At 48.7% G+C, this 21,803-nt stretch overlaps 1 protein-coding gene across 4 annotated transcripts; it reads right to left on the bottom strand.

The window, feature by feature from the left end:
* Positions 1 to 5: 5 nt before the first annotated feature.
* Positions 6 to 17,350, bottom strand: LOC122387464 (G1/S-specific cyclin-E-like). 4 transcript variants are annotated; one of them, XM_043377684.1, is made up of 10 exons: positions 16,917 to 17,350; positions 14,721 to 14,790; positions 5,519 to 5,854; positions 4,917 to 5,118; positions 4,562 to 4,673; positions 4,057 to 4,187; positions 2,914 to 3,001; positions 2,308 to 2,493; positions 1,689 to 1,846; positions 6 to 1,324 (listed from the first exon to the last, which is right to left on the bottom strand). In XM_043377684.1, exons 2-10 carry the CDS (start codon positions 14,732 to 14,734, stop codon positions 1,205 to 1,207), a joined length of 1,347 nt encoding a protein of 448 aa, XP_043233619.1. In that variant the 5' UTR covers positions 14,735 to 14,790; positions 16,917 to 17,350; the 3' UTR covers positions 6 to 1,204. The 4 variants fall into 4 exon arrangements, with proteins under 4 accessions (XP_043233619.1, XP_043233620.1, XP_043233621.1 ...); XM_043377685.1 differs by lacking the exon at positions 16,917 to 17,350 and adding an exon at positions 16,704 to 16,782; XM_043377686.1 differs by lacking the exon at positions 14,721 to 14,790 and having other exon boundaries at positions 16,917 to 17,238.
* Positions 17,351 to 21,803: the final 4,453 nt, after the last annotated feature.

The raw sequence follows: 21,803 nt of genomic DNA, 5'->3' as shown, positions 1-21,803 counted from the left end.
AGCAGTAAGTACAATTCATGTTTATTGATCAAGATGTACAACACAAAACTCAGGACAATGTATGGATCGTACGTGGATTTGGAGCATAATGTTGACAGCGATTTCATCCGGCCCCATCGTGCATCTGGGTTCGACACAGGGCGCCTCGAGGCCAAAGCCCAGACGGAGGTCCCTTTAAACGCCAGCAGGGAGCAAATCGCTCGTACACGGGGGTCGGGTCCCAGCCTCACCCCTCCATGAGCACAAGTCTCCCCCCGAACACACACCGGGGACGCGACGCAGACACTCCGCGGCCCAGACCAGTGTAATGCCGCCTACACACAGCGCTCTCGCTCCGGCTCTCGTCGCCCCGCGACGCTCGGCCAATCGACGCACCGTCAGCGGTTGGCGATGCGCGGCGCCCGGTGAGCAGAACAGAGATCGCTCGCAGCCACCGCGGCGTCACGGCGGCGCGAGAAAATAAAACAAAAACAACCCACCCCGCACACGTGTACACCCTCCTTCCCCACACAGGCACGCAAACATACACTCAAAAACACAATCGGCTATGAACTGTGGTTCGTTGGGACAAATATCGTCGGCAGTGTCACATCGTTGTGATAAACGCACGCCGGGTGGAGGCGAGGCACGGCTAAAAGGCAGTTAGTTGAGATGATAAAACTCCACCGTCTCTGGTAAAAGGGCTCATTTCATTGGAAAAATTCCTAGATCTGCTATAAACCGGTTAAAACTGGCGGTGCGGTCTGCTCGGTTCCAGACCGTTGCGCCGGTTCGGTCGCGGCGCAGTGACTTCACACGCCCCTCAGAGCGCTGATGGCGGACCCCTCAGACGGGACGGCCTCCCGTCGACAGAGATCTTTGGAAACCGCCGCCGGGCAGCCGGCGACAATGCCCGTCCAGAGCTACTCTACCGATGCCGGCCGATTCCTACCCTTCCCGACGCACTGCCCGCGGCCCTGCCGCCTCGCCTCGCAAATAAATAACTACCACAGCGCCACCACGCAACTGATAGTTCGGCAGCGCGCCGGAAGATGGCAGTGCTATCTGAGCGCGGCCGGCCCTCATGAGGACCGCCGCTGTATTTTTTGTATGGCGAACTACACCGCCGCGCCCGTTTCGACGCTTCTGACTGGTCGGTGGCTCCGGGTCCCGCCGCGGTCCCACCACGTCCCACCGTGACCCCGTCGTGGTGCGGACGGGTCGCTCAGGGCCGGTGCCGGCCGCCCGAGTCCGGAGGGGTCAGGAAGTCGGGTCGCTCAGCGGTCGCCTGAGGAGACATGCAGAGCTGGGCCTCCTGTTCCTCAGACCGCTTCTGCGCCTCCTCCTGGGGAGACAGGACGGACGTCAGTCACAGTTCGAACGCATGGACACAAAACAAGCATGAAATGGCACGAAGAGCTCAACAGTCTGGAATATAATCTTCCGGGGATCTACATACTACAAGCAACGCTAGCTGCTGGAAGCAATGCTAGATCGGTACGAGAGGATTCAGTCTATTCCCTCTAGAAACAGCTAGAAAACGAAGTTCTACCTAATCCTAGTGTTCATCGAATAGACGAGACCAGCGACTTCGAACCCACTACATACCCGTCCCTCACCATGATTGATTAACTTAACTAACTCCTCCACAGCAATCCCCTACTCCCCCGGAGCCCACCAGCTCTCCCGTCACCATCATATCCACTCACCAGGATCTGCAGGTTGACGGCGTGGATCTGGATATTGTGTCGATCCGTGTCGGGCACTCGGTCAAACGGCGGCACGTGACACAGCAGGTGGTCACGCAGTGTCACGTAAAATGGGCCCAGCCAGGTGACGCAAGGCGACAGCTCGAACCACGAGTAGCCTGAGACGGACAGAAGCGGGTGGAAGGTCAGCGAGTGACACAGTGAGAATCAGGTGCAGACCTTAAACAAAACAACTACAGGAGCTGGTCTTTGAGGAATTTATATCGCTCGATTAGGTGATCAATGAATGAAAATAAAATAAAGTCATTGATATTCATGAAACATTTGAATTGCAAATTGCCATTTTTGGCGACCAAAAGTCAGTCAGACCAAAAATCCACGAATGGTGGCATGTGAACCTAAAAATGCGACTAAATATTGGCTCACATTGGTATGTCACCTGAACAGCGAACAGTTTGTTTGTTTGTTTATTAGGGTTTTTACGGGCCCGTCGAATACGGTGGTCATTTTGCGCCCATAATAACGCTGTACCTACTGGTAAAGCGGATATGTCAACAGAGAACTGACGAACTAAACAGCTTATAACAGGTGCATCTTGTAATCGGCGACTGGGTCTCACCGGAGATCCTGATGGTGAGCTCCCGGTTCCTGGTAAAGTGGAAGAAGGCGGCGCCGGCCAGCACACCGTACTTGAACTGGATCGAGGCCATGTCCATGACGGCCAGGTCAATGAGCTGGCACATCTGGACAAACTGGAGCGCCGAAAACTGCGGACTGGTGAACTCTTCGGCCGTCACCGCGTCACCTGAACGGAGGGGAGGGGAGGGAGTTATCACCACGTCACCTATCAGGGGGAGGGGGAGGGTAGGCACCGCGTCACCTAGAAGGGAGAGGGGAGGGTTATAGAGTGCTGTAGGGTATGATGAGTTCGAAGTGTATGGCTCTCCCACAAAAGAACCACTCACGGGTGAAGAGCAAAGCCAGTTCTTCGTATAAATACTGCATCCGCGGTGAAACACTAGGATGGAATGAAATATTGAGGCATATTTCTTCGCATGCAATAGTTTGAATGAATGAAATAATTGCCAGTAGGACGTTACGCTAACGAACATTTGGTTCCATCAACAAACCAATTTTGATGCCTCACAGCAGACAGAACTTCACATGACCAATGTCCGGCATCACAGCCTATCAATCTGAGCTAACGAAAGGCGTTCCTACTCACCGCATCTGGTTTCCTCCATGTTTGTGAGCTGCAGATAGGTGCCCAGCCAGTGCTGAGGAGTGATTGGTGACAAGGACCAGTTCAACACCTGCACAGAGGGAAATATGTGTGTCAATACTTCGGTGCATAGATGGCCTAGGGTTTTCGTGATTCGACGGCGGCTTGCACTGCACTTCTCAGCTACACTTTGATCTCTCGAGTCCAAGAAGCAACAGCCAAGTCTACTAAATAAGGAAGTACGACGTCTGGATGTGATCAGTTTGATAACCGCAAAAATATATCGCTTTCGAATACAGCCTTGACCCATGAAATGCGAATAAAAGGTGGTCTACATAATTAGCCGGGAATTCGACACCACTTTTGGACCGGTGAGCAGCTGGTGGTATGCGAGCAGGAACATTATATTATGCATACGCCATACGTTTACAATGATACTGACCTGACACAAAGGGTTTAATTATTTTATTTTTCCTAAAATGCACGAAAAGAAGCACAACAAAATAAATTGGCCTCTCTATAATCAATTAGTTACAAACTGAGGCTATATTAGGAAAAAAACTGCATTAGTCTTGCAGCTAGTAGCACAAATACCAACACAAGGCATGCAAATACAAAATAGGGGGACAAAATCAGCTGACAAAAGTGAACTGGTAACATTAAAAATGGAAAGTGGAAATCAACTCACTGACAAACACACAAAAAACTTATCGTTGACATGTAACAAATGGTTAATTCCACAGTTTCATACCTTCGCTGATCTGACCGCGCATAGAAGGAAAGGAAAAGTGTCAGTGTCCATCACAAATCATACAGCTGCCATTGGCGTAGGTATGCAGCAGACCCTAAGCATTGATAAGCCCCATATACAACGCAGGATTGCCCATCTCAAATACCGCCACCAGCCGTGAGACCATTCACCATAGTAAACCCACAGCGAGAAACCAATGCAACCTCAATCATTCAACCACATTCCAATGGAGAGACCAACCCAACTGTAATCCAGCCGAAACATTACACGCCAAGCAGAAACCAATCATCCACAGAGCCAAGAGCCATCCCAACCCCATCAACTATTCCCCATCACCACCAACCACCATGGTATCCGCCGCCTCTCCAAACCACCACCATCCCCTCCCGACATACCTTCATGATGACCAGCTCCTTGTCCTGAATGTCCTCCTGGGTACAGGCGCCGTCTGTGACGTAGGCAAAGTCGGCCACCTTGGGCGGGTAGATCTCCTCCAGCTTGGCGGCTATCATGAGGCATGTGATGCCTGCAGGCATGGGAACACATGCCGTGTGAGCGAGACCGCAAACGTATACCATAGTGACCGCAAACGACATCACCTTACATAGACCGCGACATAACCAGGTGGTCGAATGTAAATCAGTCAGCTTCCATTTGCTCAAACTATTTGTCGCTTGGCAAGAACCAGCTTTTACCATTTTTCCGATGTTCAGCTTCACTTTTAAGACCATCAACTTGCCAAATCAGCTCGACATTTTTTTTCTTGTCACCCACACGATGCGAATATAATTGACTATAACCCTACAACGACCACAGCCGTTCTTCAAGAGTACAGCGGAAGCCGCAGGCTCTGCACACTGCGCCATCAATGGCGCCCCGCGCCACTGTCCGTTATCTCACCTCCTAACTGGAGCTGTGATTTGGGCAGGTCCCGGGCGCGACTTAAATACCGGTCCAGAAAATCGACCGCGAGGTAGAACGTCTCCCTGTGTAGCCGGTGCACTTCACACACCTGACGAACACAGGATGAGCAGAAGTCAGACGGGGGAACAACAGGGGTCAAATGAGCGGAAATCTGCTCATTCGTCGCTGAAGTTCGCCTTGCATCTTATAAAACAGCATGTGGTATATTTTGAATAGTTCAATGCCATCCAGGTTTGATTCACTACAAAAACTAAACATGTTGTAACTCCCTAAATGATCAAAAAATTTCTCGTTCTTCGTTTAGCTCGCTCGTTGTATTCGAAATACCCACCTCAATGAGCCAGTCGATGAGAATGGCTCGCATGTGGGGCTTCAGCGCCGGGTGGTGGCTCATGAGGGCAGGGTCCCGCTTGTAGCTGTAGTCCTTCGTGCGCATACTGTTCCAGAGATCCTCGGCCTCCGTCCACTGCAGATCGGGCAGCGGCGGTACCCGCTGCCGGATCTGCGGCGGCATCACCTGCGACTCGCGGAACCTGTGGCCGGTCAGGGCAACGGTCAGAGGCGGCGTCAGCGAAACGGTCAGGGGCGGCGTAACGTCGCCATTCAGAGGTGGCGTTACGGCGCCAAGTACTCGTAGATTACACAGATTTCGGTCCAAATAAAGTTTAGCCAATCAGTGGCGGAATCACGATGAAGTGGTCAACAAGTCATCGAATATTGCTCAACTGATGTAGCGTCTCAGTCAGGGCACTAAATAAAAAGCAAAACGCACTACAACGCGTCTAATCAGCAAACTTCTTTCAGCCTTGCGTTAGGAAGCCCGCTAGATTATTGAAAAACATCACCTCTAGTAAAGAGCTTAAACATTTCCGGCAACACAAAACCATCAACCGACTAATTCCCTGTGTTCCCGGTCCCTCCCGAGACACTCACTTTGACCAGCTGGAGGGCGGAGGCGTGCGCGCCCGCTGCCGCTTCCACTGGCTATCGAAGCCGCGCAGAAACGTCCTGCTCGAGTCCGAGTCCAGGCTCTCCATGGAGCCGGGCGTGCTGGCCGCCAGCGAGCTCAGACTCTCCCCAGCCGCAGGCGTGCTCGAAAAGCTGTCGACGCTGAGTGCCGGTGAGCTTCCCCAGCTCTGCTGGCCGAGCTGGCTGACCGCTGACGGGCCGGCGCCCTGGTCCATGGCCGACACGGGACTGTCGGTCGGCCGCCGCCGCTTGGAGCGCGTCAGGATGGCCGGTGCCGCGCGGATCGGTCTCGAGCTGCCCCTGAGGAGGACGGGTGGCGGGTCAGGTGGGGTCCCATCGGGGGTCACGTTAGGTCGTCAGGGTTCAGCAAGTGATAAATGGCCAAGAACGGAAAAGTTCGATGAGGATGAATTTCGAAACGGGCAGGATTGAACTGGGATTGTTGTTGAGCGTTAGACACTGACAGTGCTCGCGTAAATATCTCAAGCCAGTCAACATGCAACATGCAGTACAAAATCAATGAACGTACCATTGAAAGAATATTGACTGTTCACACAGGTAAGTGGTACTCGTGGCCATTGTTGGTAAAGCGCAAGTAACGAAAATGAACACAACACATCAGGTGTTATGCAAAAATAATTTTGAGGAAATGAAAATAGTCAACAAAATGAAGAAGCAAAAAGCAATAATTAAGGAACTACACGAGTATTGACCTCATGACCTTGATTAGATGTGTCAAGTTGTGCACGTGATCAAGGCACGTGATAAAGTAGAAACCAAAAAGGTATCATATCACGTGGACGAGCACAGCTTGCAGCCTCCAGAATGGTGAATGAGCCATTAAAAACTGTGCTTCAAAAAATATCACTCTGGTTTTCAGAACCTTCAAATAATATGTTTATCGCGGTTAAATCCTACAAAAGTGAATGTGCCTTTCAGGGTATCAAGTTCTTGCCTTCAACAAGCCCCTAACAAAAGAGCCGCATGAGACCCAGGACGACCGTGACGTCATCTGCCGCGATACGTTCCACTGTCTTCAATGAAGACAGTTTCATTCATTTACATCGGCCAGTTAGCGGTTAGAGTCTGGAGTTAGCGCGAGCGAAGAAGCCGGGTAGGGGTGGCAGATCTGCAGCGATTCGCAACAAATTACCGGGCACACGGGCCCGTGGCTATTCAATGATTCAAACTGCTTATATCTTTTAGGAAATCATCGGAAAAAAGCACTTGAGTCAGAAACGAAGTAAAGCCGATTCGAAACAAAGGCCGATCTAATCTGAAGCTCACATTATGAAGGAAATAACATGAAACTTTAGTTACGAGGATTAAGCAAAGAAAACATTATTTCTAACTGGGCATCACACCAACATGAAATCGCTCTCAGAACATAGGCTACCATTGTTCCGTTTTGCACCAAAAAATTGGTGTACCTACTCGTGTCCGAGGTAATGAAAAAAAAAAAAAATCATCCATTCAATGAGGTCTTCCACTTTCAATAAGGATCCCCAGATGTGTGTTTTTTTTAAGTTTTGGGCTGTACAGGGATAAAAAAAATACTTAAAAAAACAAATATTACGGCTTTACGGAGTCTCCTTAACCATTGGTCTGAACCAGTGAATAACGCAACTCAATAAAGCCGAAAAAATTTTTATTTAATATTTTTCACCTCATACGTCGAATAAACGTTCGACATCTTTTTTTGGTAGACATTTAAAAACGGGCATTTAATAAAACGACAAACGTGGTATTTAAATAAAAACAATCCGATCATAACAAAACAGTTTAAAGGGACTATCCCACCTTTAACATGGGGTTTGAGTTGAGATAGCCAAGTTTGCGGCGAGGTTCAGAAACCACTATCTATCTAGGTTGCAACCCCCGCGGCCTCTTGGTGTTGAAGAAATTCGTTCCCTTCATTTGAAAATGGGCCTTGTGCAAGGCCCTATCTTCAACATGGAGCGACCGTTAGTGTGACGTCACCTCGTTTAGTCATTCTGATTTAAATGGGTTTGTTCGTTGAAAAATCGCTTAAAACTTGGTCTGAACTTTGTTATGGTGCCTACAGAGTAAAAAGAATCAGCTTTATGACAGTAATGTGGCCTGGGGTAGGAGGTAATTTTGGGTTGTGACGTCACATATTTGAAAGTTTGTGTTTGGAATATGGGAAGCCTAAGATGTTTAATGAAAAATAAATGCCAGAACCGTGTTCCTGGTCATCCAATCTATAAAGTCGGGCACAATTTAACTGGTTTTAACAACATTTTAGAAGGTGGGATAGTCCCTTTAAAGGTAGTCAGTAAAAATTTAAAGGTAACTAAATGACCTAACACTATTGCCAAAATTTATTCGGAAGCAGCCAGATAGGTTGTAACAGTGGAGCGTGAATGTATTAAACAATGCATTCCAAGGTAAGGTATTTCAACTTTCATATAGACAATAAATATAAACATAAAACAAAAAGAAGGCAGTAACAAATCGAAGCGAAGCAGCGTTGGTATGTAGCCCATCACCCATCAGTAACCGAAGGCCAGCGACCCGGGCCGAAGGATTCCACGCGCCACGCCGAGTCAGCTGTTGCAGACGCCGGCGGCCACGTTGCAGCCTCTCCCCTCCCTCCCTCCCTCCCTCCCCTGCAACATGTGTCCACTCCACCCCACCAGACGAGTCCGACCTCCGCGCGGGCAACACCACCCTCCGCAAAGGTCACCCACGCTCGCGAGCGTCCAAAACGGCGCCAGCCGCCAACACTACCCGCCGGCGCGCCGGACACCCGACAGGTGGTCGATGGCGCGTCGCGCGCGGCGTGCGGCATGCACTCCTCACCTACCGGAACTGGTGCGCTGTAAACGCCGGCGAATATCCTGCTCCCAGTGGCGTCCGGAACACCCGTATTGCACACCGTGATGCTACACGCGCGGGGTTAGGTGACAGCTCCGTGCTGACGGGACCGGCGCGGTCGAACCGGCGTGGTTGAGTGGGCCCGGCGCGATCAGCTGATCGGTCAGCTGTTCGGCCGCCGGCCGGCGGCGACACGCCGTCCCCCCGACCCCCTATCAGCGCGCGCCGGGCTCCCGCGCCGCCGGCCGCAGGGGCGGCGCCAGGGACAGCTAACGGGACGGACAATGGCACGTCTTTGAGACGGTCCCGGGAGGTGGCTATTTTTGGATGGGGTGACCGGTGAAACATTCCCGACAGCGGGCGAGGAGTGTGACCCGACGCCTGCTCCCTGGAGCCGCCGCGTGACGTCACGTCTGGCGGCGCGACGTGGCGGGCGCGGGGGACGCGACCCCCCGGAGGACCGGATTACCAGACAAAGGTCGAGCGCGCGCAAAACGCGCGGGGAGACGGCGTCGGTCCGACGCTCGCCGATGAAATCCGAGCCGGGGCCGTCCCCAGGCATCCCCCCCCCCTCGTCTGCCCGCCAGAACCGTCGGCTTAAGGGACTCGGTCCTCGGACACTACATCCCCCTCGCTTCTGACCACCCAGTCTAGCCGCGATAACGCCAAAACGTGCAGAGGCACGGCAATGGTATCGGAGCTGAAAAAATGGATACCAGCTGACCACCGATGTGTCGTGTTTCAGACATTCACATTTCGCGATGGTGATGTGTACTGGGCTCTTTACAGCAGCACCTCGCGCTTGGTCTCTTCATTGAGTCATTCATGGATCTTAATTTCCTTCCTGACGACCTCTGTGGTACCAAAATCTCACGGCACCATTACGACCTTGATAAGAAAGAATTTCAAACTCATTCCCTCCTTTCTTTACACCCTGAGCAACCACAGCCGGGGATCACATCAACTTAAAAACTGAACTGAAACTAAACATTCACTGTAAGAGGCAAGGCTCATGAAAGAGCAAAAGAGCAGCATCTGGGAATAATTAGTTCACACAGGCATGGCATCCATACTAAAAACAACGCGGCACTGAAATAAGGCAGCGAAAGGTCTCGAAGGGCCATAAACTCCTGCCAGCGTCCGCCCCGAGAAAAGCGCGCCAAAAGTGGTAGCGGCGCGGCGGCGCGCGCGCGCGGGCCATGGCGCGCCATCCCGCCCCCGACAGGTGGCGGCCGTCGGCCGGCCCGGCCCGGCCCGGCCCGCCAGACGGTGGTACAGCCATCCATTGTCACTAACGAATATTTGTGAATATTTAAATGCCTGTTTTTCAACTAACCTTTAAAAACGTCCATCATGGGGTGCAATTAAATAAATCTGCAGTTCCCTGTTGCCACCGAAGGCCGAGATTTTAAAGGCATCATGCGTCAAAATTGATCGGATGCGGCGTTCCTTGCTGCAGAGCCCCTAAAATGGCATCGAGCATTTACAAGGTGGCTGTTGCCCACAAACTGTCTCTTATGCGGCTGATCTAACAGCACGATTTTGAACAGCCGAGCAGCTGAAACACGCTGTGTCCGTTCAAAGACGTTCACTTGTTTTCCCATGAAAGAAATCGAAACGAGTGAACGGCAGATATCATTGAACGGACACATTGAGTGTGTCAACTGCTCGGCTGTTCAAAATCATGCTCATTCCAACGTCCAAAGTATGACAGAAGCGTTCGCGTTACAGAATCACATGAAAGGAAAAGGTTAGGAACAATGATATAAGAAGACAATCAGCTTCATGAACCGTTTGAAAACTGACAAAAAAGTGGGACCAAAAAAAAGAAGAATAGACTCCAAAAAGCCTGATTCCCAAAACGGCCGACGGTTGGTCGAGAGGGTCGCCATCTCGCAGAGTCAGAACTGCAGAACATGCAGACTTGGCGGTCCCGGAAGCGGCGAGTCATTGCCGAGAGACGGCTGCACTCGCAGCGTGTGGACCGAACAATGCGAGGCCAGTCCACTCCACCCACGAGGGAGCTGCACTTGCCTAACGACTCACCGAGGGTGGCGCACTGCCACTGCACCCACGGCAGATGAGGTGAAATACCGCATCCAGACCCGCGTTGTCCTCTCGCGATTTACGAAAGAGGCGCAGAAAATGGCAGCTTCATACTCATGGAACCGGAACAAACGCGCATCGATCACAAGCATACCAGTTGCGACACAGCCCCTTGCGAGTGCTACGAAGCACGTGGAGACACAACTTTCGGGTCAGACATTTTCGGGTCAGGGTTGCCAATTTTCCATCCGGCCCGGTGAAATGGGTGCTGTCCCGTCACCCGACCCGTCCGTACGGCCGCCCACTTCCTGCCGCCACAACTGGGACCACATCCTCCGGACTAAAACCAGCGCTCGAGCCCTCAGCCACCAACGCCGGCACCAAGGCTACGGAGTCAGAGTCAGAATCGGAATCGGTCGGATTGAAGTGGACAGTTCTGACCGGAGGCGAATTCTGGAAGCCGGACTCTGAGTCGGCTGTCGGAGTCACCGAAAACTCATCGACTCCGCAGCGCTGGCCGACACCGGTAGCCTACGGTTCCCATCGTCGGACGCCGGCGCGTCGCGTCGCGCGGGGATCGCCGGTGTCGGCGCAGCGGCACCTGTCAGCCAGGTGGGACCGCCGGTACCGTCCCGCCGGAAACACACCTGGACCGGCGACGGCGCGCCAGCATGTGCCGCACATTTTGCGCGCGAAGAATAGGCGCGCCACGCGGCCCGCTAACGGCACGGCTCGGCCCCGAGGAGCCGCCGCCTGTCTACGGGGACCGGTTTGAAGCGGGCATGGCGACGGCGTGGTCCAGGGCGTGTCAGGGTTAATGGAAGGAAATGGGGGAATGGCGCAGACGGAACTAAACTTAAGAGAAAAGATCGATGGAAGAATTCAGTCCATTGTTTAGGTACCTACTTTCATGCCAGCAACACAGCCCATCCGCGGAGCTGAGGCCAAGCATGCCAGATTTAACGGCTACATCGCTTCCACAGACGGGTTAACCGTCATCGCGGCTAATCCGCGACCCTCCGGAACTATTATCTTATCGACATGGAATTTCGCTTCGGATTTGCTCCAGAAGTTCCGATATTGTTAACCCGCGCCGTGCTGGTGGCCTGAACTTTCCGCAGAGTGCTGGGGGAAGGGAGTTTTCACGCCCCCCCCCCCCCCTCTAACTCGGCTCCTGGCCCCTGGGCCACGTAGCGACACGCGGTAAGCGGCAATTGAAAGAGCATCAAAAATAAGAAGGAAAACACTTCAATCATCTTTTAGGTCAGATCAAAGGTCAGGTCACCAGAGGTCAGCAAAGGTCAAATTTAGTCCCATTCAATACTTTTGGAAACTGCCAACGTCTAACTCGGGAACCAATAGAGCTACAGCGCCGCGGAAAAGCGCATTCGATAGCCCTTTTACAGACCTTTCTGAGTGATGGCCTCCGATTTGACCTCAGGTCAATGGTTCAGCCTCCGGAGGGCAAAAACCATCAAAATAACCGTTTTCACGAAGAATGTTTTTCGGCAATAACTTTTGACTCAATACAGCCACGACATTACTTTTGGCAGCATCGTGTTTCTCTCGTCGAGACGCGTCGAATGAACTATTTGTTGACCTTGAAAGTCATTTTAAAAATTTGACCTCAGGTCAAGGTCATGACCGGACCGGAAAGGGCCATGTTGCATATCAGTCGGTCCGTATCGTCAAGCTGAACACATCTGATGTGTTCTCACCGCTCTAGCACGTCTCTGTCAAAAGTTAAGGCCAAAAAAATGCTGGTGACCGTTCATGACCTGAGATGACCTCAGGGGCATACAGAGGGGTCAGAGGTGTATTTTTCCGATTCAGTGTACCTACCATGTTTACCTGTGAACCGATGTTTGAGAAAATTTTTTAACGACATTCGTCCAAAAGAGGCGCATTTCAATAAATTGTGTCCCAAAATTTGCCAGTTTGGGTGGGAAGTGACATCCAAATCAAAATAATTCTCCACTCTCACCTCCAATTTTCCAGATCAATTTTTCACTCCTTATTTTACCAATAAAGAGCATCTGCGTGTACCTTTTACTTCCCTCCATATTCGATTCACCTATTTTATAAATCAGCTCCCACATCCTCCGAAATTCACCAATAAATTGTTGATCCTTTTCCCGCTCTTTTTCTGTGCCATTCTGACAGGCAATTTTCCACTCTCAGCCCTCTTTGTAGCGACGAATATTCCCCTCAGACACCCAAGCCAAAATATAATTTTGGGACACTGTAATTCAATTTCCTCCCATTGATTTATAATGGAGAGGTCACAAAACTGACCTGACCTTGGGTCAGAGATATCAAAAATCCGAGATATACATTTTATACATGCTGTTACTCATATCAATCGCTGAAAGTTTCGTATGAACAGGTGTACCAAAAACGGCGGCGCGCAGCTCCGCCGTTTGAGATATTCGCTAAAAACCTGAGGGGGGCGTAAAAACGCCCCCCCCACGGCGCGGGTTAAAGCATTTATGTGGTATGAGTGCAAATACATGTCAAAAAATAGCCTATGCCACTCGTGCAAGGAAGCTGATACATTCATATTTACCAGTTGACCAATGGCCTAACTTTCTTGGTGCTCTTAAGAAGAATCTTCGCGACCCCCCCCCCTTCCCCTAAAAAGGGCACATTTGGCCGATTAAAGGGACCCTCCCACCTTCAAAAAAGTTTATGAATTGGCATGAAAGTGATGTCGCTCGGTTCAGAAAGAGCGATAACGAATATCTACCAAATTTCACCGAAAAATATTCACCGGTTTTCAAGATATTAGACTTTTACTTTTGTTTAATTTTTTGGGATCTCCGCTGTTTCTAGCGACTTTATTTTAGAAGTGCGGCGTTTGCGGCAGTTGTTGCGCGCAAATAGCATATACCACCGCGTGCTACAAAACGTTTTAGTCAAACATTTAAAAATCGTTAGATATCTGCGCTGACGTCACACATTCAGAGGGGTATTCCTAACCATTAGCCCCTCTGAATCAAAATGCTGCAATTTTGAAATTCAATATTTCCGATTTAAGGCATTTCTCGATGTTGTGAGTGCCGAAACCGGTAATTGTGAGCCAGGGACCCCATTTTGGCTATCTCAACTCAAATCTAATGTTAAGGTGGGAGGGTCCCTTTAACTCCACAACCGGCTGGTTATTCACCAAGCGATTGAAATAAAAGATCGACAGAATTGCACACAAAAAAGATAATGTCGGAGGTAAGGAGCCAAATGTCCTCAAAATGTGCAGCAGCCCACAATACGCACAGGGTGCCTTGATTAGCCACTAAAGGGCAGGCCTCCAGAGGCCTAGTGTACCTATATTTAACGTTTCATTATGTTTGTCCAGGGCCGTAGAACAAAAATTGCACATGCACTACAGCACAAAATGCCGAAATGCGATGAGTCGCCTGCCGGTACCCATGATTTGCTCATGTAACCATAATGCTCTTCTGACCTTGACCTAAGGTCACCTTAATTTGTACCTTACAAAAATACTTCCTAAAACTCGTTTGATGCTTATTGCCGAGACAAAACGCTGCAAATGGTTACCACAAGATCATTTTTCCGATGAGTACTGAATATCATACATATTTTTTCTGTTGAACTGAGCTCTGAAAGCACAAGCTAGGACGGTGTTGATGTGCAGGTGTCGCATACTTTCGTACCTATCAGTAGCATCATTCGCACTTATCCTTTCCTTACCTTCCCCTCAAGTTCAATGAAAAAAAAAACTATTAGGTAGGCATCACTGTTTAAGGAGAAATAGAGAATCGTTGCAATTCTTACACTGTTCTCTCCAGTTACTTACGCATAACGAATGACGAAATAAAGTCAAGCGCGTAAAAAAGGATCCACGATACGAGTTAGGTGGACAGTTCTAATGGTCGTTCATTTTGTTATCATCCTTCGCGAGTGAGTCGACGAACATACAGCGCTAGACAAATATACCTCTGACGTGCGATTAAGTTATCTTGATGTGGTGTGCACTCACTACGTAGGACAGTTGTGCATTCCCCGGCAAGAAATGTAAGTCAACTACTCCAAACATGCAAGATCCAGTAAAGCCCACTAGCTGAATTAGCGTGAAAATCAGCACAGGACAAATCACAGTCGAATTACAAGACGTCAAAGCACCAAGTCGTCAATGGCCCATTCACCAGTGCTCAAGTCTACTTTCTGGATCCAGGCATTCAGTGTAATGTCTGCCGTCTTCACTTTCACAAGTAACTAGTACCGTCACCAAACACCAGCGATGATGCATGCACAGCCGACTGACCTGGCACCAGACATTATCTGTCCGACGGCAGCGTCAGAAGAGGGAGTCGAGCGCTCATTCGATCATTACTCTGCAACAGGCCACAGACGACATGTGAAAAACGTGCGACCCACAAATACAGCTTCTATGTTCTAACTAAATCAAAGCCTCTTTCAGCACAGCTAACCAAATGACAATTGACATCAATGGATTGATGCTTTTCAGCAGAGGCATGCAGTGAATGAAAAACAGAACAACTTGACTACTCATTAACATGTCATCCCCTAGCCATCTTGAAGAAAGTTAGAATATTGGAATAAGATTCTAATCAGACCTTGGAATGTAGTTGATACAGAACTACTTGTCAAGAGCAAAAAAAGCAACTACTTGCTAAATAGGCAGCATTAAGCTTGATTATTTAGAGCATAACAAGATGCAGATATCTTTACATTTTGGTTGATGAAATTGGTATAAAAATGGTGCTTTAGAGTGGGCACATTAATACATTATTACAATAATAGGCTTGCTTGCAATAAAATATGTTGATAGTAGTCTACCAGCACTTCAAAAGATCAAACCAGCATGTTTACATTGCACCATGGTTTATGTCAATGCAATAAGCTACCAATGCAGTATAAATTTGACTGTTTTTTGAGCCACATGTCTATGTACACCCTGTTTGCAAAATAATGAAATAGTGTTGCCTGCAAAGCAATTTGTAAGAACCAAATGAAATATGATCACTGAATCCAACTGTAATAGTCACTGACACACATGCTCAATGCTGACAGTGGGTTTTCAGCATAACCCAACAAAAGAATGAAGGAAAATATGATTTTCCCATAATTACCAGCTATAACAAATTAAGTTAGTGAGACAATTCATAGCCAGTTTATAACTACTCACATAAACAACTAAATGCCAAAAATAGTATATCCATATACTTTCAGTTATGTTTCATTTTCAAACTTAATCAAACTTCCAATATCCAATGCCCTCATGTAACATCATCAACCAATAACCTCATGTTTCATCAAACCAAATTACCTAAGCCATACAAAAAAAGGCATTGGTAATTGGTTTGCTTCCATGTAACACAAAATTTAGTAACATAGTAGACAGGACACTCCTTTCCTCATTAGGTGTACAACTTAACCTTGTTAAAATATGAGATAAATTGTTAGATTGAAATGGAAATATCTAAATAAGTTTCATTTAAAATAGCACTTAGATAAAATTGATAAAGCAGCTTATGCTTTGAGAGCATTTAAGCTAATTACATGAGCGGTTGCCTGAAGGCATCATTAATAGGTATATATTAATCCAACCATTTATGGCAAGGGTTGAAAAATAAGTCATAAGGTTAGCAATTAGATATACTAAATTGAGGCATATTTTAGAGCCCTAGTCCCTAGAATACCTAGCTATTAATATCATTCTAGCAACTTATTTGCAAAGAGAAAAAGAGCTTATCAAACAAACTGATATAAACATCTTCTACAACAAGAATGAATGACAAATAGAATAGAAGCATTCATTCACAAAAAAGGATTGATAGCTACTAGGGAACAGTTACGCTCAGATCATCCTTGAAACATCGAAAGATCTGAATAGTGGAGCAAAAGCATCAGCATGACACCTTGCTGGCTTGTCGATGAAGCATATGAAATAAAAATAATTCATCACAGTGGATCATCCAGATACACAACCCTGAAAATCCAGTTTTGAAACAATCAGTCATCACCTACCGCCAAGTATTGCACAGATACAAGTTTCTGATCTTTTTAGATTATATAATGCACAGATTTTAAGAACAAAATAAAGCAGATAATATAACAAGACATATCATAACCATAGCACAGATAGGACAGTGACAGGCATCCATGCAAGTTGCAGTTGCAACTCTCACTGTCATTCCATGTACAATTCAGGATTGAAAAGAAAGTGATAGCAAATTTATATCAACACAATTTCCAAAGGTTGAAATATAATTTAAGAACCTACTGGTTATGATTCCATCCAAATTTATGGGATAATAACCGAATTACGAACAGAAATACAACTCAAAAAACGGGCAGCAGACACTTCCGGCGCACTCCTTGAGCCTATCATCCCCTTATGCCACCAATTTATCGGAATACAATCCTGCTGATGAATAGAGTGGATGAAAAACATCAAGATCTGCCAGAAAATTTTACAAAATCACAAAAGACTTACCTATTAAAGATGATTCCGTTGCATACGTCCACCCGCCTCCTCTCCGGTGCCGGCGCGCGCGGTTTCCCGCTCCTCGGGCCAAGTTTACATCACGAGTTTGACGGCTCTAATGTTCGCGAGCCAGGAAACATATCTATTGCTTTATAGTTATTGCATGTGTTGTTTTAACTTACAATAATCTTAGCTAGCATATCTATTACAAGATAAAATAAACAGTATGAAATGAGTCGGTTCTCTAAATCTTAAGAGCACTCATGATCGCGGTTAATATTAGAAACAGCCAACTGAAGCCGCAGAGCCCCGTCCTCCCAGCTGATCCACAATTTGGCGCGATATTCGAGCGGGCTGCCCGGCGCCCCGGCGTTTCCCTTGATGGCCGATACAATGGAAAGTTCCCCAAAGTCAACGATGTCTCCCAGTCCAACAGACAACGCACAATGCAGAAACATTTCATCCGGTGATTGAACGCTTTGCTTGGCTGCTCATCAGCTGATCGCTTCGCTCTGCTTACGTCATCTGCACCGTTTCCCCCGGAGATGATCCGAGGTGCGCAATATGTTGCAGATTTGCTAGAATTTTAAAGTTTAACGAGCGATCGATCGTCTCAAGTACCAAAACCTTTGCCTCATACATGAATGTCTGGCCCAGAAAACGATTTGACGCGGCGCGACGGTGGGATGGGTACCGTAACAACTAACGGATAAATAACATGATAAAGGATTGGTCATAACGCATCATAACCTTTGAACTTTGGTGAGGAAACATCTGCGTTGAGGAAACTAGCAACGATTTTCTTCATTCTCCCGCCATTGATGCCGGCAAGGGAAGCATCGGTAGTCGGTACGGACTACGGAAGGTGCTCTGGTTTTATTGCCCACTGGGGGCAACGTCCTCAGCAAACCTCGGACGCACGGCTTTTTGCCTCATTTCATCGTGGATCACCTCTCCATGCAACGGACGCATACCAATCGCTGTCCGCCGGGCAGCGGGCCGAGGGACCGGCCGCGGGGTGGGGTCGTGGCCCCAGACGTCCGCCGTCGGCGCGCGCGCCGGCCGCCCGAGCGCGCCAACGCCACCGGCGCGCGGTTCACGGCCGGCGCGCGTCGGCCACCTGGGACAACGACCCGTGACGTCACAGGCGCGCCTGGTGACGTCACACCGACGCGGCTCCGGCGTCTGCCGCCAGGTGCCGACCCGCCCCCCCCCCCCCTGCGTCGGCGTCCCCGTCAAACCCCGGCTCCCCTGCCCAGCAGTGATTTCCGCGGGAAACAGACTATTTACGGTGGCGCCGGCGGTGGACGTCTGTTTTGGCGCGCCTTTCTCCCGCGCTCCACGCAACGTCTTCGCGCCGTTTCTTATCTAAACAATGTGCCCTCCTCGGACGCTGATGTCGGGTATCTACCGGCTACTTAGCCCCCCCCCCCCCGGAACGCCGTCTTGGTATGCCGTCGGACTCGAGTGGGCTCAGGTTCGGCTCTTATATCCGCAGTATGTATATAGTAGGGACTTATCTCAATTCTCAGGGACCCAGAACTAGTGAAATCTGCAGGGACGTAACCAAGGGGAGGGCCACTGAGTCCATGACCATGACCCTTCCTAGAACAACGATCACCAATTGCGCTCGTAAATGTCGATTTTTTTCTCTATATTTTTATCTTAAATGTTTTTATCTCCCACGATAGGTAACCTTCGTTTTCGTTGCATTGAAAGTCGTCTGTAATGCCTCAACGGCCTCAGCTACATAGCTGTTGTCTTAGATACCTACCTATAATTTGTTAATACCTATACCATAGGTGGTATGTGTGAATATGAATACCTTATGAAGATATTACCTACATAGGTATGTATGAAAGTAGATCTTCAAATGTGCCGGATGTTTAATTCTTCCATGGCCAAATAAATGCGTTTTTTTAGCTTCTCAGGCTCCCTAAGAAGCACCGCCACCAGTCTCACTGGGCAAATTTATCGGTGTGTAATGTGTATGGTGTTCCTATAAGGTCATTCATCTAATTTCATTCAATTAGCTTATAGGTTGCTAGTACGATCGATGGTTGACAAAAACGCGCTTGTGTCTTCGATAAGTGGCGACTGATGACGCAGCAAGTCATTAGCAGTGTGGACTGCAAATAGCTACACGTTCTGGTTATGCCTCACACAATCAAATGTCGCATTCGAAGTCCGATTCCTATTTCCAAGATTATCAGATATTATTTGTTGGGGCCTGGGGGTTTAGCCGTTCTATAGCGCGTCAACAGAGAGGTCATTATGCGCTTACACGTTTATAGGACACTTGCCTGCAAAGTGCAATGTGCATACATATTACATAGACATAGTGCAAACTGCAAAGGGTATATGATACGGCCACAGACGCTGCCACTGCGAATTCGCCCGAGAGCAACACATGAACCCTTCAGACGCCACATAACGATATCGGAGACGACGCTTTCGGTTTATAGTTTTTAACCCGGTTAGACCGGTTATGTGGCCATTCGGACTTCACGGAGACTGAACGCGGGATGGACTTCGCTGCTGGGAACGACGGCCGACAGGCTTACGAGACGTTTTTGCAAAATTACTCCAAGTTTTTATGAAACATTACCCAAAGATACCTTACTTCACTTCCTGCAAACGTTAACGAGTCAGTCGCAAGTGTAAGAAATTAATCGATGATCCGGCTCTGTCGAGCTGATATCTGACGAGCAAATGCTTTTATTGAACAAATTGAGAACTTGACTCCCAGGACATACGGTGGTTTCGCATAAGCATAAGTATCGTATTGGGAGATGTTGGTAAGCGAAGGTTCGTATCATCGTATAAAGGCTCGGCAAACCGCTATCTTACACGTTGTGAGGTAGTAATAGCTTCCTGCCTTCCATGGTCAGGTGACAAGGTAACTTTAAATGACCCAACATCAAATCATTTAATTTTTGCAACGTTATCATCGCGTCAGAGCCATGTTCATCAACGGACAGCCCATATTCAGCCCAGATTCAGCCCGTGATTTTGGATTCAGCCCAGATTCGGGACTCCTCAGATCAAGCTGAAACTCTCACATAATGTAGGCCGTAACATGCCCAATCCACAGTCCGAGTCATTCGTTGGCACTCCCAGCCGTTTGACCTACAGAGGTCAGCAAAGGTCATGGGGCCCAAATTCGCTAGCAGTTTATGGCCCTTCGAAGTGGAGCTAGAGCGCTAAAAACGGCACCAAACGACTCGTAGGCATCTGATCTTACTTTCCCACTAGCAATTTGCCCTTCCGTGGTCATGCGTTGACCTAAAGTCATTTGCGGGCTAAGTCGAAAATACACGTGCACAACGGTTCTCGAGTATAAGGATCGACCGAATTCCAAATCAAAGCATACCTACCATCGAGTAGCCAGTAAGACGTAGTAACTTGTCCTCGAAACCGCTTCTCGCTATGTGACCCCGTTTGATATGGGCAGCCGGCAGGTCAAAAGGTACGATTCTCTGACACCCCCTAGCGTGGCAGCCTGGATTCAGCTCAGATTCGGGACACCTCAGATTGAGCTGAAACTCACACACAATGTAGGCCATGATATGCCCAATCCACAGTCCGAGTCATTCGGTGGCACTCCCAGCCGTTTGACCTACAGAGATCAGCAAAGGTCATGTGGCCCAAATTTGCGCACATTAGTTTATGGCCCTGCCCTTGCAAGTTGCAAGTGTAGCTAGAGCGCTAAACACGGCACCAAACGACTCACAGGCATCTGATCTTACTTTCCCACATTTGACCTCCCGCGGTCATGCCTTGAACTACCTACCTGCAGGTACAACGGCTTCAAATATGAGCACAAACACTTCTTTGTTCTAAATTTCTAATGGCTCCACCTTCGGGAAAAAGGATTCTGAGTTCGGCCACCCGACACTGCGGCTCCGGCTCCGGTCACAATGTGCTCGGCTCCTGGCTCACGCTATATGTGTTGATAAATAACTGGTAACGACTAACGGATTACGGATATCGACTAAGGCGTTGAAAATGAATGGCCAATGAATGACCAATGAAGTAAAAAATATTTTAGGGGTTTCTCTTTATATGGCATCTCTTTAAAAAGCTACCATATTCTCTATTGAAAGCGAGGCTAAACAATGACGTAAAATTGACGTCATTGTAAGGCCAACAGCCAATTGGAACGGTCCTTTTGGCATCGTTCACCGTATAAAACGTCATCCATTTCTTACTCGCTCCGTCTGAAATACGCAGCTTTGCTGGGGTGAGACTAAATGCTTACTTCGAAATCTAAGCTGTGTTGCGGCATTGGCGGTTATGTGCGGCGTGTATGCCGCATGATTGGTAAGCGGCGACCACTAAATTAAAGACTTAAACGCTCCAACCTGTTTTCAATGAATAACACTGCATTATGCATACCAAAAATGCCAATCACTCTCGTCATAAGATGTTTAGATTTAAATAACTAAGTTATCTGCATCATCATTTTGAACCAAATTAATGCCTTCAACTTAGTAGGTACTCACTCATTCCTTCCTTCGTTGGCTCCAAACAGTCTTTCGATTGTCTGGAAATCGTATGCCAAATCCCGCACCTGTATACGACTGGTGCATATAAAGGCCGATGTAAGAATTTCAATACACACCTATCCGTGCTTCTATCCTCAGGAAACTGAAATCCTTCTCCTCCACGCCACAACCCCCTTCCGGGCTGGACAGGCAACTTTATCTCATGCGGGCTGCTCCCTTGGAGCGGCACCGCTGCTCCCGAGGGAGCGCACCCCGTAGCCGGGTGCAGTGAGTGCCTTGGGGCTGGGTGGCCTGTCTTCGGACGGGCTCAGCCCCGGCGACTCACTAGGGTGCCTGCCCAGACCAATGTCACCCCCTAATCCCTATCATCCTTCCGGCTCTGCAATGG

The sequence above is a fragment of the Amphibalanus amphitrite genome, unplaced genomic scaffold (genome assembly GCF_019059575.1).
Source record: "Amphibalanus amphitrite isolate SeventyFive unplaced genomic scaffold, NRLGWU_Aamphi_draft 000287F_arrow, whole genome shotgun sequence".
Classification (NCBI taxonomy): domain Eukaryota; kingdom Metazoa; phylum Arthropoda; class Thecostraca; order Balanomorpha; family Balanidae; genus Amphibalanus; species Amphibalanus amphitrite.
The sequence above is the reverse complement of the archived record's forward strand: the minus strand, read 5'-3'. Positions and strand labels throughout refer to the sequence as shown.